The sequence below is a fragment of the Anthonomus grandis genome, chromosome 8 (assembly GCF_022605725.1).
Source record: "Anthonomus grandis grandis chromosome 8, icAntGran1.3, whole genome shotgun sequence".
NCBI classification, from domain to species: domain Eukaryota; kingdom Metazoa; phylum Arthropoda; class Insecta; order Coleoptera; family Curculionidae; genus Anthonomus; species Anthonomus grandis.
The window spans coordinates 17788434-17806772 of record NC_065553.1 but is presented as its reverse complement, the minus strand read 5'-3'; the positions used below and the strand labels follow the sequence as shown (position 1 = coordinate 17806772).

General features: G+C 33.1%; 2 protein-coding genes across 3 annotated transcripts in view; one reads left to right on the top strand and one right to left on the bottom strand.

The window, feature by feature from the left end:
* LOC126739889 (band 3 anion transport protein) overlaps nucleotides 1-18339 on the top strand; it is a 124949-nt gene that overhangs the window by 82447 nt on the left and 24163 nt on the right. The gene's annotated exons all lie outside the window — the stretch shown is intronic.
* LOC126739890 (septin-7) lies at nucleotides 1739-11890 on the bottom strand. The gene is made up of 4 exons (XM_050445712.1): nucleotides 11083-11890; nucleotides 6135-7025; nucleotides 2855-3144; nucleotides 1739-2788 (listed from the first exon to the last, which is right to left on the bottom strand). Exons 1-4 carry the CDS (start codon nucleotides 11495-11497, stop codon nucleotides 2525-2527), a joined length of 1860 nt encoding a protein of 619 aa, XP_050301669.1. The 5' UTR covers nucleotides 11498-11890; the 3' UTR covers nucleotides 1739-2524.

Genomic DNA, 18339 nt, shown 5'->3' with positions numbered 1-18339 from the left:
TGGTTGCTCGAATGCATGCACAGTGTCTTCAGAATCACTAACATCATCTTCAATTACTTGTACGTTGGAGCATTTTCTTGTGTGTTCACATTGTGTGCACAATACGGTGCATTTCCACAACGGTTGCTTGAACAATTTGTTTTGCAACTACAAGATATTTTTTTTAATAGCTCTTCAGGTATTAGTGAGATGTCTGTAAAACGAGGCACGAGCATTTTAGAGTTATTCACAGCTACTTCTTTCCAGCCCCACTTCGTCGCATTCATTTCATTTCCAAGCCACTTTTGAAGCTGATAATACGATCTATATGAGTGTTGTGTAGCTGCTCCAACAGTTGGTGGTAATTTTTCTAATTGAAAGGTTGTCTTTGCAGTCAATACTTTGTATCGCTGAAATCTTAAATCGTCTAGAGATGATCTGGTATCCTTAGCCACCGTATAGATTACAATTGTAATCTATAGACGGTGCCTTAGAGTTATAAACTGATGCAATTAAAGCGCAACAATTTCGAGCAATAGTTTTTGGATCTGTATTAGGCTCGTAAAAAGGTTTTATTAAATCTGATAAGTTCCGAGTTTTTATAAGCAAATCGACCGTGGTTTTTTTACCTTTACCCGCAAAACCAGATATGGTATCGCATCCAGTGAAGCAATGTAAAAAAGCGACAATAGACCGATAACATTCAAACTAAAAACTGAAGAGTAAATACTGTCACTTACATTGCCTCCTCCTGCTTTAAGGAAAAAAATCGGTGCATTTGCCGAATTGAATTGATTCAATAAAACTAAAACCACTTCTTACAATTTTGTGCCAAGACATCCCTGTATTCTAAGAATAAATGACGTAGGATTTAATAGTCGCGACCGTCCGCAAACTGTGTTTTATTGTGACTAGTTGGTTAAACCTTATCCCATAAAGTTATCTTATTATCCATATGACTTTTAGCAAATCCTTTAGGTGTTAAAAAATGTTATATTTTCCGGAATAGGCCGTATAAAGTGCCAATTAGTTAGGCAATTGATTCAAGACCATATGGTTCTGAATAGGTAATTTTAATGCTAAAATCGTTCTATATTGGAATTTTGATTGCCAAATTAATGCTGAAATATAACCTCTCCAAAACCTTATTATCTCAAAACCATCAAGCCCTCGTTTATGGCCATAACAACGTTATTGTTGACACTTGACTAGAACTAATTAGATTTTTAATTTACCTAAGGTTCCTAGTTCCTATTAGCACAAAATTTAACCTAAATAGTTCCATCAAGCAAGCCAATGACTATTGCAGAACCTTGGTGCGGTTAAAAGGCAATTTTAAAAACCAACTGCTTGAGAAAATGTTACTTGGGAAAGTGGCCGCTATAAAAGTTGTAGATTTTTTTATTATCTACAACTTTTCCATTATACATTTTTTTCGTTGACGTCAACTTTCGTCGTAAATCGAAAGGGTACAATTTTTCACCCCTTTTCACCCCCCCAAAACTTTACTTCCCTTAACCTGCTCCTGCATGAATTTTTTTCTCGTTCCTGATACCCCCCAAACCTTTTCCCGTCGTTAGTTTCCGGATAACAATTTTTTCCTTTTTTGCCTAAAATTGGTACAATTCGCCTAGACTATTATGGATAACCCTAAAAAAGCTTTATAAAAACTAAATGATTTTAGAATAAAATTTGGACAGATTGTCTAAATAAAAAACTATATGTATCAACAGGTAGACAGAAAACAAATAAAAATCCATTCTACAGAAATTAAAAATAAATATATTTAAAATCTGCTTTAATCATAATTCTATACAACATAATTTCGGGTTTATATTCGAATCTCACAAATTAAAAAAAAAATATATTGGATGGCACACAAAATCATATGTCTAGAAATAATTTAGAACAGTATTGATTTCATATCGCTATGAAGCACTTTATACTATAAAAACACAATTTTAAATATTATTAAAAAGGAAATTGATACTCATAAATTATAACACATATGTATATCATATTTTTTTACAATTACTTATTAAAGATTAATATATTTTTTATACTACACATATATCATATTTCAAGCTATTAGTTTTTCGAGAGAAATGTTTATGTAGGATTTCAGCTTTTTTTTTAATATTAGGTCATAATATTGGCAGTTTTCTCCTAATTTGGACTGGATACTTATACTACAGGAAACACACCTTTTGTGAATGAAAACCGTATAAAAAAAAGGAATGTGGAAGTCTTTATCAGTCCCAAAAAAAGTCTTTGAAATTTAAAAATTGTCATGAAACGATAAAAAAACAGCCTTTTGAAAAGAAATGCTTATACCTATATATTATTTTGTATACTAAGACCTAAACTGCATGTTAAGAATACACAATACATAAGATATAAAATCTTAACATCTAGGAAGCTTAATAAATTTTTCGAACCTCACACCACTCCATCAAAATAAATTACACTTTATAAAGAACAAGAGAAATTATTTTTACATCCCAGTGAAATTCGTCCCAACTCACACAAAAATATAAAAAGCAACTTAAAAAAGGCCCTTTTTCTTTTTTTCCTTCTTACCATCCATAGTTTCCCTGGATCCCTCCAAGCTCCTCCTCCTCAAATCTTCAATGGTCACTTGATTCTCCTTTTCCCAGGCCTCCTTTTCGAGTTCAAACTGCCTTCGTTTTTCCTCGAGCTCCTTGGCTTGTTGCTCCAGCTGCTTCTTGGTTGTTTCATGTCTTCTTGTTAATTCCGCTTCAGAATCTTTAAGTTTCTGCTTCTTTTCTCTCACTTTCATTTCAAAGACCTGCAAAAAAAAACAAACACGTCGTATTTGATGTTCGGTATTAAAATATTCCCTCCATACCCTTACCTGTTCCATTTCCATCTCCATTTTTTTCATTTTGGCATCGTGCTCTCTCTTTTCCTCATCCATTTGGGCCAGGGGATTCTTATTGGATATCCTCGATGGTTTTCCATCAGTGCCCAGGCCAGCTAATTTTTTGCACCTGTAGTTTTCGTAGTGAACGTTATTGGTGACGTCTTTGAGGTCCTGTAAGTGCGTTCTTATCACCATATTCCTTAGCGCTATGAAATCACAATGCTCCAAGTTTTCTACTTCGGCGATTCCCCAGGGGTACTTTCGTCCTCTGATCTTTTTACCTAGAAAATAAAATAATGGATTTTCTCAGCAATTTTTAATTTATTTATACATCGGTCAACGTATACAACATTTCAAATACATATTAGTAGCTAACAGTAATAACTATACTTCTAATAAACAATACTTAGCTTCACCTAAAGAGTGGGGCTATAGGGTACTCTCCCAAAATAACAACCCTAGCTGAAGACTTCCAGAAGAAAGTCAAGATCTTTTGCAAGTCTAGTTCTGTTCTGCTAGATGTTCTGCAAAAGGGAATATGGAGAAGCTGCTGACCTCGTGTTGTGTAAGAGGATACACACACTCTTGACTTTTAACAATACCATTGAGGACATTAAATGCAAAGCAAACATCAAAGAACTGCCCTCTGGTCGATAAAGAGTTAATACTCAAGTATGACATGGTCTCAGACCAGGTAAGGTTCAGGCCCGAATTCAAAAAAGCATATCTGGCTTGAACTGAACATTTTCAATCCTCTCAATGTAAATGAGAAAATGAGCTGACCAAATTATATTGGAAATTCAAAAAGAGATCTCACTAGGTAAATATTTGAATGCTGACACATTGGTGAAGTCATTGCGCAAGATCTCTTGAAAAATCCAAGCAATTTATTAGCTCTATTTTAGAGATGTTGAAAAAGTAACTATTCGTTACAGGAGTACTCGTTACTCATTGATACCCGAAGTAACGAATACCGAATTCAAAAATTATTACTACCTAATACCTATACTCTATACTATTTATACAGCATCAAGCGCAGACCACCGTACGTATGTATGCACGTTTTAAAGTTTTTTCATCAGAACATCATTTCAATTTGGCCAAAGAACACTTGGAAACAGAAGTAGCTCGGATGATAGGTGCAGAACGCCGGGATTTACCACGTAAAACTGAGCATCTACTAGAAAAAGCAGATTCGAAACGGAACAACAGAAAAATTTAATTTGGGCAGATTTTGATAAAATTGCAACTGCGCGAAAAGAAATTGATGCAAAAACAGCAGCTACTTTAGAATGTCGCTCTTATATAGCTGAGGATCTTTTGAACAGAAAAGAAAATCCAATAGACTGGTGGAAAGCTAGAACGGCAATATATCCTCATCTTTGTAAATTAGCAAAAAAATACTTATGCATAGTAACAACATCAGTCCCATCTGACAGGGACATTTTCCACCGCAAGACAGATATTGTCAGAAAGGAGAAACAGGCTAAAAGGTGAAAACGTGGAAATGATAATTTTTTTACATAATAACCAACATTTATAAGTTTTATTTTTCGAAATGTTACGTTTTGTTGTTTTTTTTATAATAATAAATATTTTTTAAAACAATATATTTTAATTAATAGGTAAATACCAAATCAGCATTTTTATTTTTAATTAAATTTTAATTTTTTTTATATTTATTATTAATTTTTGTGCATGATTATTGTCAATCGATACCGGTAGCGGTATTTTACATGCAAATACCAATAAAAGTAACACAATCAGTACAGTAATCATAGTAACGAATACTTTAAATGATTACTTAATAGTCGAGTAACGATTAGTAACGAAAATCAACATCTCTACTCTATTTATGGTATACTCAGAGTGGTGGGAAAAAGTAAGTCTCGGGTCCAAAAAGACAACTAAATCCACGAGTCCACTTGATCGTGAGTCAAGCTGCTTTGAGGGGATACACATTTCTTGATATTTAATGACATTTCATTCGACACCAGAAAAATACTTTGTTTAAATCTCTCTAGAGCACCAACTGATCTTGAGAAGAAGAAATATTCAAATCATCAGCAAACAACAAGAACTCAGATTCTAATAGGGAGCCATGAAGATTGATAAAGAGGCTGAACAACAATGGTCCAAAGTGGGAGCCCTATGACCTTTGAAGTTGTTGAAAATGGGTTTGACAAAAAACCACCAATTTTAACCCGCTGTTGTCTATCCGTCAGATAAGACTTAATCCAACGTAAAAGAGACCTGAAATATGAGATATAATGCACAGGGTTAATCGCGGAGTAGGTGTGTTACCCTGCAGATAAATAAATGAAAAAATAACTTGGTATTTAGTATTCTGAAAAACCTGCTTGGTGAAACGCCAGCCAAATTAAATACATTTATATTTTTTCATGCTTATATCCAATAACTTATCCATTTTGGACTACAAAATTATTTAACTTATGCTTGACAAATCAAGAAGTAATTATAAGAAACAGATAAACTTATATACTTTAGATAACTTAAAATAGTTAGCTTCTTATAAAAATTGAAATGGTTCAGAAACAAACGAAATCCCAAACTCAGAACTCCAGAGTATACTACAGGCAAAAGAAAATTAAATAAGGGGCTTATATAGAAAGAGATATTTGATGGTTATAATGTCATAATTATTGCATTAATTTTCTCTTTAAATTTTACTATGCTGCCATTAAACAGGTCGATATCATTATTGCTGTGTAAAATATTAAATCATGAGCAAGCTCAATATAAAGGTGCACTTCTTGCTAAGTTAAGTTGCTATTTTCTAAATTAAAAAAAAAGTGTTTTCTAGTGTGGATATGGGGAACAGCTGAGAATAAATAGCACAATGCCTCATAGATAAAAAAAATTACTTAGTAGAATTAACTTAAGGTCAGACCACTTGCAGGGTGTACTCCATCAATTTTGAAGCATATATATACATATATTTCAAAAACCTGTGCTTCATATATCACACTATTGCTGCATAAAGTAATTTAGGCTTAATAAGACTATCCCAACTTTTTAAATTCTTTTGTTGACCTGATTATCAAACCAGGAGTTTCCAAGGAAGATTTTACAATTTGATCAGTATGTCAACATTATTCAAATATTAAGAAAACACTCTAGACCTCATAAAGAAGCTTGCAACTCCTAAATTTTTAATAAAATTTAATTTACCGCTGAGTTAACATTTTCGAATAAAATGAACAAATTTCCCTTTGTAGTAGCCAGTATTCTTAAGTAAAGCAGTACTTACCATCAGCCTCGATAACCGTATTGGATCCAACCACAGCAAAAGGAACTCTTTCTTTCAAACTCTTATTTAACTTATGCTCCTCGTCTTCCTCGGAAGTATCCGGAAACTCGTAAATCTTAATCTTATGTTGAGCAATTTCACTCATAATTTGCTTTTTGAATAAAGCGCATTCGTCGGAGGTGAGCGTGTCGGCTTTGGCAATAACGGGAATGATATTCACTTTATCGCACAGTCTTTTCATGAATTCTATATCTAGGGACTTCAGTCCGTGGCCGGAGGGCTGTATGAAGTAGAGGCAACAATGTACCCGTTGGTCCGGACTCAGTTTCCTCGTTACTCTCGCCTCGGAGTTCAAGTAGTCTTCGTATTTACTCTCAATATATTCGATTACGGGAGCCCAGCAGTTGCTGTTGTCCACAGCATCGCCGAATCCAGGCGTGTCCACCATGGTGAGAAGGAGATTTACGCCATTCTCTTTTAGCATGACCCTAGTGGTTTCTACTGCTACTGTTTTCTTTAGGCGTTGTGTAGGCCCCGGATAATCGGTCGAGTTGTATATGTCAGTAAGGAACATCGAGTTGATCAATGTACTTTTTCCGAGTCCAGATTCTCCTACTACCATTAGGGTGAATTCGAACCCTTTTTTGACGGCTTTTCTGTATACTTGGTTGGGGAGATTCGCAAATCCTACGTAACCGTCCAGCTCCTTCACTTTGGGTCTTTCTTTTATGATTTCTGGACTAGATTCTTTGCTTGATTCATCTTTTTCTTTGGTTTCTTTGGGAGGAGGGCCATCTATTAATGTTTCCTTTTTTTCTGGTACCGGTGGTTTTTCAATGCTTGGGGTTTTGTTTAGTCGGTTTGTGTCTTTGGGTTGCTCTGGAGTAGCTCCTGGTAACAAACATAAAAAAAACCTCAGAATGATAAGAATTTTTTAAAATCTTGGATAATTAATGGAGATCATCAGATATAAAGTATAAATAACTGACAAATAGAAGAAACCCAGGCACTTAAAAGATAGTATTAAAATATTTAATAACCAACTATATTCAGTTCTGACATGGAAGCAAATAAAAGAAGGTTAATTAATTAGTAACTTCTACATTTAAAACTAATCAGTTACAACTTGTAATTTGAAAAACGTTTATTAATGAGCGTCATATTTTCTTATGCTGTGAGGTGAAGTTAATAATGAAATTTTAAAAGATGTTCAACTATTGGTATCTGAACAGGTACACATTTAGGAGTTAAGCACCCATTGATAATCAATTTTAATCTGTCCCTAATTTAAATTTTTTGTTCTTATTGTTGCTTATCAGGTAGTAAGTACCAGTAGGTACCTTATAAATGCCCATTATAAAGATGAAAATATAAAATTGAGAATAAAATATTAAGATGACTTTATGTTGGTTAAAACATCCTTCTTAAAAGTTCAGATTTTATTTATTTTTTAGTTTTGAGGAATGAATTTTACTTTGCTGACTATTTTTACATATTAGGCTTATTCAACCTGTAAATAAACAAATGAAATTATATGATAACAAGAAAAAGATCAGCAAAAATACATGATATAGAAAAACATCCGTTATATATGAAGTAAAATCTATCTTAGCAAATTACGTTGCAGACACCTTACAAACATTACTTTTCATACTTAAAAAATTCACTGAGTGAGTAAAAAGGCTTAAGAATTAAAAATAGTTTAAATTGACTTTTACCACAATAAATCTTCAATTTTTATTTAAAAAAAAATCAATTTTTCATAGATGCCATATTACCTAATGAATGCACTACTATAATCAACTTATTGTTTAATTAAATAATTTTTAATTATATTATAGACTAATGAGCAAAAAATGCCAGAATAAATTTAACATAATTATATTTTAATTAGAAATGACATTCACTATAGCACTTTTCAATTGCCATTGGCAAAATTAAAATTTATGTTTTTAAGTCAACAAGTGAGTACTCCAAGATGGTTTGCATTTTTACATATGTGATTTTATCTACCAGTACTATATTCTACTGACAAGACAACAATAAATAACAAACTAAAATTTTAATTTATTAAATAAATAAATTTTATTCATTCTCTAGGTAATATCCGAGACACATAATATATTTTCAAATCTTTTTTTCATACATGCCACATTATTTTATATAGGTATGCAGTGTTATAATTGTTTAATTCAATTATTTTCTATTTATGTATTAGAATTAAAATTAGTGGAAATGTAGACAATTCATTTAAAAGAAGAATCACAAAGAAGATATTGTTGGATACTATGTTTGTATTTAAACTGTAGTATTTTATACCTGATAGAGACAAAGTTAGAAAGACATAATTTCCTTTCAGAAACAACATAGAACAAAATAGGATGAACTAAAATGATTGATTTATTAGTTATTAATTTGAACTAATAACTAATTTTTAACATGGAAAAAACATTCTAAATCTCAGGTGTTTATCATCATAAGTACTATATTTAAAATCTCATTTTGTATTGATTTATGTAGAATATATTTTACTATCCAAATATATAGTCGCCTCCACCAATATTCTATTTTGCAGTTTGTTTGTTAAAGTTGCTGCTGAAAGATTCTGTCAGTGGCACCTTTAATAATAACAATAAATCACTTTATTTATGACAGCAAGAAAACCTTTAAACAATCATTAACTTTAATATAATTCTTAAAGAAGTAACTAAACAATAACCACAGAAGTAGCAATATGTACTTGTACATAACTAACTTACAAAAGATCAAATACAAATTGTATAAAAAATAATTTTTTTATGTTTTGGTCTGCGGTACAAGCCAGTTAGAGATCGATTTAGACTAATTCAGTTATTTAATGTCTCTTATTTATAAAATCTTTTCCAATAGAAATTTTTATTTATATAAAAAAAACAATCAAAGTAGTAGATCTATCTGCTGTATCCAGTTTCTAATATTCATTTTAAATTTTTGGAAACCAAGTTATAAATTTTGGAAATGTAATATGTACCTATCTTGCCAATAGCTTTTGTACTTTGTGGTACTATTGTATTTTCATTTTAATCTTGAGTCTTATAGCTATGACCTACATTTTCAACAAAGATTGTATCTTTGTGCAGGTTTATGAGTAATTTTTGATTATATAAGTGCCATAAATCAAATAACCAGTAAAACTGAAAAGCCAAATAGAAGCAAATAATGTATTTTTATCAAAAGTTATTTTTAATAATCATTTCTAGACTACCTCAATCATCCACAAGTTCATAGGTTAAGTGTGGTTGTACTAAAGCAAAATATAGTGCTTTTAAGTGTTTTAAATTTAAAAACTCTTTAAGTTGTTTAAATTTAGGCAATAATTTTCTCATTCTATAGTGTGAGTCTGTAAATTTATGTAAAAATTAATAGATAGTGGGTCCCAAAATTGAAATGCATATTATGTTATTGATTTTTTTTAAAAAAGGCTTTTATTGCTTATTTCTGAAGAGCATATACTAATACAAAACTGCAAATAAGCTAACTTATTAACTGCAAATGTTCCCACAAACATTTGTTAAAAAACAGATTTTATAGTTTGTATTAAATAAAAGAATTTGATTCTAATTATCTTGAAATTTTGCAACTATGTAAGAAAATCTAGAAAAAAAACTTAAATTAAATACTGAAAAAACTGGCCTGCTTACATTTTCTAAATTCAAAAAAGACACATCACTCTATGTAAAACTTAATGGAAGGTCTATAGAGTGGTTGAGCAGTATTAAATTCTTGGGTATACACTTGGATGGATGTCTTAGTTACAAAAAACACATAAATTACTTAACATCAAAACTGAGCAGCCTCTGTGGTCTTCTTCGTAGACTCAGGGATCAACTATCAATAGAAACCATTAAGATTTTTTACTTTTCAAACATTCAGTCAGTGCTGAATTATGGCATCATGTTTTGGGGTAGTGGAAGGGATGCCCAAAATATTTTTAAGGTGCAAAAACGAATAATTCGGTGCATATTTGGACTTGCTCCCAGAGAGGAGTATTTTGATGGTTTCAGTGTACGTTCTGCCCCCATCACTTTACTTCTTATCACTTGTGATGTTCATTAAGAAGCATCCTCAGTTATTTCCAAAAAATCAGGATGGGTACTCACGAGACATGACGACCATAACAAGAAACAGAGAAGCTCTTGGAGTACCTGCACACGGGTCAGCTTTCTTTAAAAGGAGCTCAACTTATTGAGCAGTAAAGTCATACCACATGTTACTGGCGGGTCTGCGACAGATTCAGAGCCGTAATTTATTTAAACAGAGTGTTAAGCGATTTCTTATTGAAAAAAGGTTCTACTCTTTTAAATTCAGTAAATAAAAATGTATCTTTATGAACTACAGATTTTTAAGTTTTTGTGTTTATATGGGGTATTTGTTGATTTTAACGTAGATATTACTTTATAATTTTATTTATTTTGAAAAAAATTGTTTTAGGTCTTTTTAACTTAGGTCATAAGATTTTAATTCAAGTCAAAATTTGTTGACATCACTTTGTCTTTTTATTAAGAATTTTGATGGCAATAAAGGAATTTATTATTATTATGTATGATTTGATATTGTCTTAAAAAATACACAAAAAAAATTAGGGTTGCTATTAGGTCATATTTTATGTTTGGGAGACTCTGTATAACTTTGTTTTCAACAAAAAAGAGTACAAATACATAAAAAACAATACTTTATTGTGTCTGCTTCTGGTATTAAAAATCTAATCTGATGATAACAAAATACAAAATAAAATATGAATCTTTATTTAGGTTTGTACCAACATTCTAATGGATGAGTTCTTTCAATTCTGAGTACTAAGTAGATTTATACCTGGAATATTTACTTTGAAAGTCATAACAGAAGATTCGAATGAAACACCCGAACAAACATAACCTCAAATAAAAGATGACATATATTGAACCTTTACCTGTACTAGCAAAAAATATTTCTCTTTTGTTTTGAAGAGGGTTGATAGAAGATGTGTTGATGCTGCCATTACTAGTATTATCCCCATTGGTCTGTGGTGTCGGGGCTGTCCCATTAGTAGGGCTCTGTTGATCCAAAAACTTTTGCCTCATGGCAAGCCTGTCGAGGCTGGAGAGCCTGTATGAACCCCCTATAGAGTCCTTATCCCTGTCCCTGTTTAAACCACTGCCCGCGTTAAAACTCGAAGTGTATTTAGGTAAAGTAGGAGGTGGAGTCGGTTTATTCTCGTTATTTCGGTTTAAAAGAGCACTGCTCGAGGTGTACATGTAACTGCTGGGCATATTTGGACGACTTTTGATGGTGGCCGTGGCCTGAGTGGTGGGAACGGTCCCCGCGTTCACGTTGTTAGCACTCATTTTGGAAAAACTAATGAAAATTTTATGAAACCGGCACAACACAAACGGAAAATGCAAATCGGGCTACACTGTTGACATTATTAAAATTTCGTTTGTTGGTTCTTCAGGGGGGGAAACTGTCAGTCAGTCGAAACCGGCGACGCCACCTTCGATGACTAATTTTGTTTATCGGGCCACACCCGCATTAAAGTCGCTTTTTACATGGGAAAACGATCGCTTTTCGATAATATCTTATCGGTATTAAATTTTCCACACAATAAAACACCAAATGGCACCAGAATTCGTTGTTATTTATGTTAAATTAGCGAAATATCGACTGTTTAAATGGAGGTCAGGTCGGAAGCGGCCGTTCGCGATTTCGAGCCGATCGGTTTTTGTTTCTTTCTCGAGCTGATCGACGGTTTAGTTTGTTGACCGAGGCCAGATGGCAGTAAGGTCGCCAGACTCATTAGCAAACAGGACCGTATTCAGGATCATTTTATTAACATTTTATTCTTAAGGCTTCAGTGATTTAAGAGAATACTAATATCTATATATTTAGAATATTTTATTTTAAAATTTAGTGGTTTACTGCCATATTTGGTTTTTTTTGTCTCTATGGTGCGTCGACCTCTGTTGGTCAACAAGGGCAGATAAGATGAAAATAATTTCTTAAAATGTACCTACTGTATTTAATTTTTTTTTAACCAAATTTCGTTATTAACTTTTAATGTTTTATAAATTTACAATAGTAAAAATCCTAAAAACAGTGCATCGGTGGCCCATCGAAAACAGTCCAGCAAGCTTTGGGGCCCTTTTTCAAAAAATGCTCCGACCCGTTGATTTTTGATTTTAGGGGGACAATTTTTTTTATTACTTTCAACCCTTTGGCGGGGGTTGCAACCACCCTCAAAATTTTAAATAGGAGTGGGGATATTTTTATTCTAGTTACAACTGCCATGTTTGAAATTGCCAACTTGAGTTTTCGCATCTTGTCAAAAATTTCGAAACAATATCCTTTATTACTTTTAGCGCTAGTTTTTAGAGGTTCTTGATTTGCAAAACAAAAACGGTCGCACTTTTCTACAAAACTGGGTTTTTGTAGGATCTTTTATAATAAACAAGCTATAAAGCATTTTATAGCACTCTTTTTTTTTTCGCCGTATAAGGTAAACATTCCTATTATCGGCATCTTTAGCTTGTTAGAATGCCTTTGGGCATCATTTTAATTCATTTAGTAAATAAAATATTTGCCCAACCTATATTCTGAGTATTTATTTGGCTAGTAAAATGTGTCATATTTTAGACGGAATGTTTATTTTAACCTAAAATAAACATATGCTACTCACAAAAGGAAATAAATAAGAAGCCTCCTCTGCCCAGATTATCGGCACACCTAAATAAAAGCATGCTCTAGTTTCGGCATATAATAAGATCCTTTTATCGGCATAGAATATTACTACTTAGGTATCTAAGTAGTCAATAGATAACATTATGTAGGTAGAAAACGAAATTTGTTAAGAGTTCATTCTTAAATATTATATTAATAATTATATTAAATATTAAAGCTAAAATTGTGTGTTGTTTTCATTGACACCTGTGATATCCATTTCGTTGTAAAATTCTGCCTCTGTAGAAGAATCACACGCGGCAAAGTCTTCTTGAAGATCATTTTCATTTAAGTCTTCTTGAAGTTCATTTTCACCTTGTGCTTCATCAACAAGCTTTACTATTGCATTGGTATGTTTATTGGCTCCTTCGGTCTTCATTTCCATCCAGAGTGAAAACAGGCTAGTATGTTCTATTGGTCCTTCCCAGACTGAGATGAAGTTGCTACAGCAGGTACCCTATCCTTAACTGGTTTAGGCTTAGCACCGTTTTCCTTAGGTGTAGGCCAAAATAAAATTTTCTTGAATGGAGTCGGAACAGATTCATCTAAAGCAACATTTTGTTGCAAAGGCGACATTTTTTTTTCTAAATTCGAGGTTTTCTCGCTTATAGAATCTGTTTTATTGCTGGGCATTGTCGTAATTTGGTCAGAGCCAATTTCTTGAAAGTTTTGTTTTACAGGAGAAGAAATATTATGCCAAGAGTTTTCCACATGTACGTCATGTTGAAATTCATCGAATGTATTTGCAATTATGATGGGAATATCTTCAGCAACACCTACTGGAAGAGATAAATTTGTACAGTCACTCATTTCTGTAACATCAATTTCAGTGTCTTCTTGAGGTTGATTATCCACTTGTGACACGTCATTCATTAATTTGTCATTTTCATTGACATCTGTGATATCCATTTCGTTGTAAAATTCTGCCTCTGTAGAAGAATCACCTGCGGCAAAGTCTTCTTGGAGATCATTTCCATTTAAGTCTTCTTGGAGTTCATTTTCACCTTGTGCTTCATCAACAAACTTTACTATTGCATTGGTCTGTTTATTGGCTCCTTCGGTCTTCATTTTCATCCAGAGTGAAAACAGGCTAGTATGTTCTATTGGTCCTTCCCAGACTGACCCGGAAAGCTGAAATAATCTAAGGGTCTCTGGTGGAATATATTGTTCCACGCTTCTTAAAGCTGCTTGTGATTTTGTAGGCTGTTCAGGGTTCTCTCGATGATTTTGTGCTCCGGTTTCCGTTTTGAAATATTTGGAAAATTTTATATTCTCAACATTGAAGGGAACAAGCCCGCAGGTTCGAATCCCGTTTTTAATTATATCTGGGATATTAGTAATTTTTTGAAAAGTGGATTCCAAGGAAGTCTTTGGTAATCTTTTGGCCTTGGTTTTCCATTCTCCATCGGTGTACGCTCTTTTTCCACTCAAGTTTTAACGGTCGGAACACAGCCACGTCGAGTGGCTGCAAAATATGTGTTGCGTTAGGACAAAGAGCTATTAGGATGATATTATTTTTACTGCAAAATTCGCTAAGGGACATCGTCAGGTGAGATGTGTGTCCATCCAAGAACAATATAACGGGAAACTGGACTTTCTGAGCAACTAACCAAGGGTGAAATATATTGGCGATGTACTCAAAAAAGCTTTCACCAGTCATCCACCCATTTTCCGACTTGCCCAGTGTTTTGGAACTTTTTCGACAACTGATTTGGGAATTCTTTTGTAGTTCTAAACGATCATTAGCGGTAAAATTTGACCAGAGGGGCACTACATGTCACCAAAGTCGTCAAGCATTCTTTGTCATTATTGTTTACAAATGAGTAAACTGTTCTATCCCCCTTTCGAACTAAAACTTTGTCTCCCTTCGGAGTGAGGAAGAAAGCCGTTTCATCACAATTGAACACACGGCTGGGGTCATAGGTAATGTTAAGGTTTTTTGTGTCTTGTAAGTAGGCCCGTACTTCTATGAACCACTGTCGAATGCGATTTGCTGTTAGAATGTTTCTAGCAGAAGTGAGGTTTTGGAAAATTCTTGCTGCCAGTTCTGGATGCCTCTTTAGAAATAGTTCATACCATTTCCGTCCAGGCCTACCGTCTGTGAGATTATTAGGCCTATTCAGTTCTTTGAGTAATAGTTGAACACTATCTAATAACTGCGTTTTTGTTGCTGGAAATCCACAAGCTGCTATCCGGAATAACCATGCTACCAGTAAGTTTTCTTCATCACTTGTTAGTATAGTTCCTAATCCACATTTCTTATCTAAATTCGTTCTACCTTTTACTTTGTCCTGAAGGGTCGATCTTGGTACCCGATATAACTTGCTAGCTGTTTTAAAAGGCATTCCTGCCTGAATGGCGCCAACAGCATTCTTTATAGCTTCGGTAGAATATTGAATTCGTTTCTTGTTTTCCATTGTTATTAAAGTAATTCTGATCTAAAAAAAAACGTATCCAATTATCGGCACTTATAGTGTATGTATTATCGGCAGATATATTATGCGTCAAATAAGGCTAACTTTAGTACAAAATATAGAGTGCCGAAAATTGGTGTGTAATTTCTTTGTTTTATACTGCATTTAAAGATCAATCACTTCCCATGGTAAGTTAATAATTCAACGTAAAATCGACCTAAATGCACTATAAGGCACATAACTATAATATTAAATTAATATTTACGTACTGATTATCGGCACTCATAAAATTCTCGAAGAAGCAAGAGAAAAATAGTTTTTAACAGAAAAAATATCAAAAACAATAGTTTCGAAACATATTAAATGTAATGGAATGTTTATGCGAATTTTTAATCATAAATTATAACACGATTTAGCTTACCTGTTTTTTTTAATGGAAGTAACTACAAATGCACAATTCAACAATGCGCGAACTGACCAGTATTGTTTTGACAGCTGTCTTTTCAGATTTTGACAGAGGAGCGTTCGATTTTACAGAGGCGTAGAAAAAGATTTACAGAAGTATTTAGAATATTTTTATTCAACGATTTCGTAGCAGGAATCTTATTTAAGAGGATAATTTGTAATAAGTGCCGATAATTGGGGTAGTGCCGAAGATAGGTACATTTACCTTATAGGTTTTTATTCCGGGTTTAAAGAAGTCGACGACATATTATTTATGGGCATTCATTTTTTCCCATTTGGTCTACCCTGTATCCCTAACCGTTTCCAATAATCCATGTATTATATATATCATTATACAGCGTGTCTCGTGTAGCTATACACGACGACTAGACGCGATTGATATCTCGGAAAGTAATTTTTCAAAAATGTTGAAAATTTGGCCACATGGCACAGTCGATGGGGGCCACACAACTAAAATATTTTGTCAGTTGTGACCTTTCCGGTTATACCGGAAATAGGTGTCAACTTCGTTATTTTAAATAGAACACCTTATATATTCTTACATTTTTGGCTTCCACGTGAAATTCTAGATATATTTTGTGTATAATGTCCTATGCCTAAGTGTAACCGTTTTTGACATATGTTTAATTTCATGTGAAAAACTATGTTTATAAGCCCTAACATAATTACCGATTACTCCCTTTTAGTAGCTTTTATTTATTGGGTAGTTTTGGTTTTATTTTCAAGGCAGGACCACTTTAAAAGACTATTTTAATATTTGGCTAAAAAAAATACAGGGGAGTCAAAACTAGCATTAAAAATTAAAATGAAAAAAATCATTAAAAGTCAATTTTTTTAAATGGAAACCCCCTATTTTTATAATTTTTCCATAAAGATAATTAAAAATAAGGTTACCTTCATATAAGGTTATCTAGTCCAAAAATTGATAGTTTCCGAAATATTAGCAGTTTAAATTTGGCCTAATATTAAGGCTAGCCGCATATTGAACGTAGGGCAGCAGAGCACAGCACAGCCGAGACATAGCAGAGGAAAACTATTCCTCTGCTCTGCCTCTGCGACGAGCGCATATTTAACGTAGGACCTTTGCATGTCGTAGCTATTTGTCTTTTTTTGTTATATATATATTTACCTATATTGTCATATAAAGAGCATAATTAAATTGACGGTACCTATTAGTTATTAGAATTAAGTATGTCTACAGAAGACAAACTTTGTTTAGATTCAGAATCGGATTCGGAAATCGAAAATATTCTGTTGTATTTCTATTTAAAACGGCGAAAAAAGCGTTTAGGTGAAAGTACTCATTTAAAAAAAATAAGAATGCATGGATAATTTAATCTCTTAAGTGATTTAAGTGACGTTCAAACTAAACAATATTTGTACGCATATAGTCTTTGTGACTTGTATTATATAATACTTTATTTGCCCGCACGAGTTCAATTAGGAGCTCCATTTTTTTACAACAACAGTTGCCACTCTGCAGAGAAAACTGTGCACACTCCACAACCGACAGAGGCCGGACAGAGTACTCTGTTACTATGTCGCGCAGGCCTCGCCTCTGCTACGTCCAATATGCGGCGTTTAATTTAATTGCGTGTGTTACAAAATCATTTATATATGTCATTTTGAACTGGACACCTTGGAAACTGTATACATAGTGGCTTCATACCTAAAAGGTGGTTCAGATAGAAATTACACTTATTAGGAGATATTTTAAACAAATAAATAAATATGTCTTTATTTGGTATCAATTGCACATTACATTACATTTGCCCAAAAAGACGAAGATTAGCTAAAGCTACTTTTTACTCTTAACCCTAATACCAGTAATTACAAATGATTTGACAAACAAACAGTAATAGTTATGTAAAAATTAACCAAAGAACAAATTGAGAGAAAAAAAAAATAATTAAATACATTGTAAATCCGTAGAGAAAAACACGAATTGTGCAGTTGTTCCTCCTCCAAAAACAAAGTTTTATTTTCAATTTCGTGTTTGTGACCCACTATCTTCAATATTGCGGAGGGTCAGAAATAAAACAGAAACCTGTTTACCTAAATGTCAACAAAACTAAATGTAAACAAAATTAAAGATATTTTACTAAAAAACAATTTTCCTCATAAACTATTAAACAAAATCCTAAACAACAACCCTACACCTATAAAAATCAAAGAAAACCAAAACCATAAATTTGCAAAAATTCCTTATATCAAAGGTTTGTCTGAAAGGCTATCAGGAGTTGTTTCTGATGATGAAGTCAGAATAGCGTTCAAAAATGAAAATACCATCAACAAATACTTCTCAAAACTCAAAGATAAAACACCAAATGAGTTACAAAGTGGCGTGGTTTATAAAATACCCTGTTCTGATTATCAAGGTCTGTATGTGGGTCAAACGGGCAGGTACTTAAAAACCAGAATTAGCGAACACGAAAGAAGCGTAAAACCAACGAACTACGCACCATCTGGGAAGACTGCTCTAGCAGAACACTCCTTCAATCAACAACACCAATTTGATTTTAACAGCACTCGGATCATTGGCAGAGAATCAAATTATAAAAAAGAATTTTACTAGAAATGGTTAATATAAAAAA

Bases quoted from the DNA above. Each gene is read 5' to 3' on its own strand.
- LOC126739890 (XM_050445712.1), bottom strand. From the start codon at position 11,497: ATGAGTGCTAACAACGTGAACGCGGGGACCGTTCCCACCACTCAGGCC. The intron at 7,026-11,082 runs GTAAAGGTTCAA...GTTTGTTACCAG, and splicing joins AATATTTTTTGCTAGTACAG to GAGCTACTCCAGAGCAACCC. The intron at 3,145-6,134 runs GTAAGTACTGCT...TTTATTTTCTAG, and splicing joins TACGGTTATCGAGGCTGATG to GTAAAAAGATCAGAGGACGA.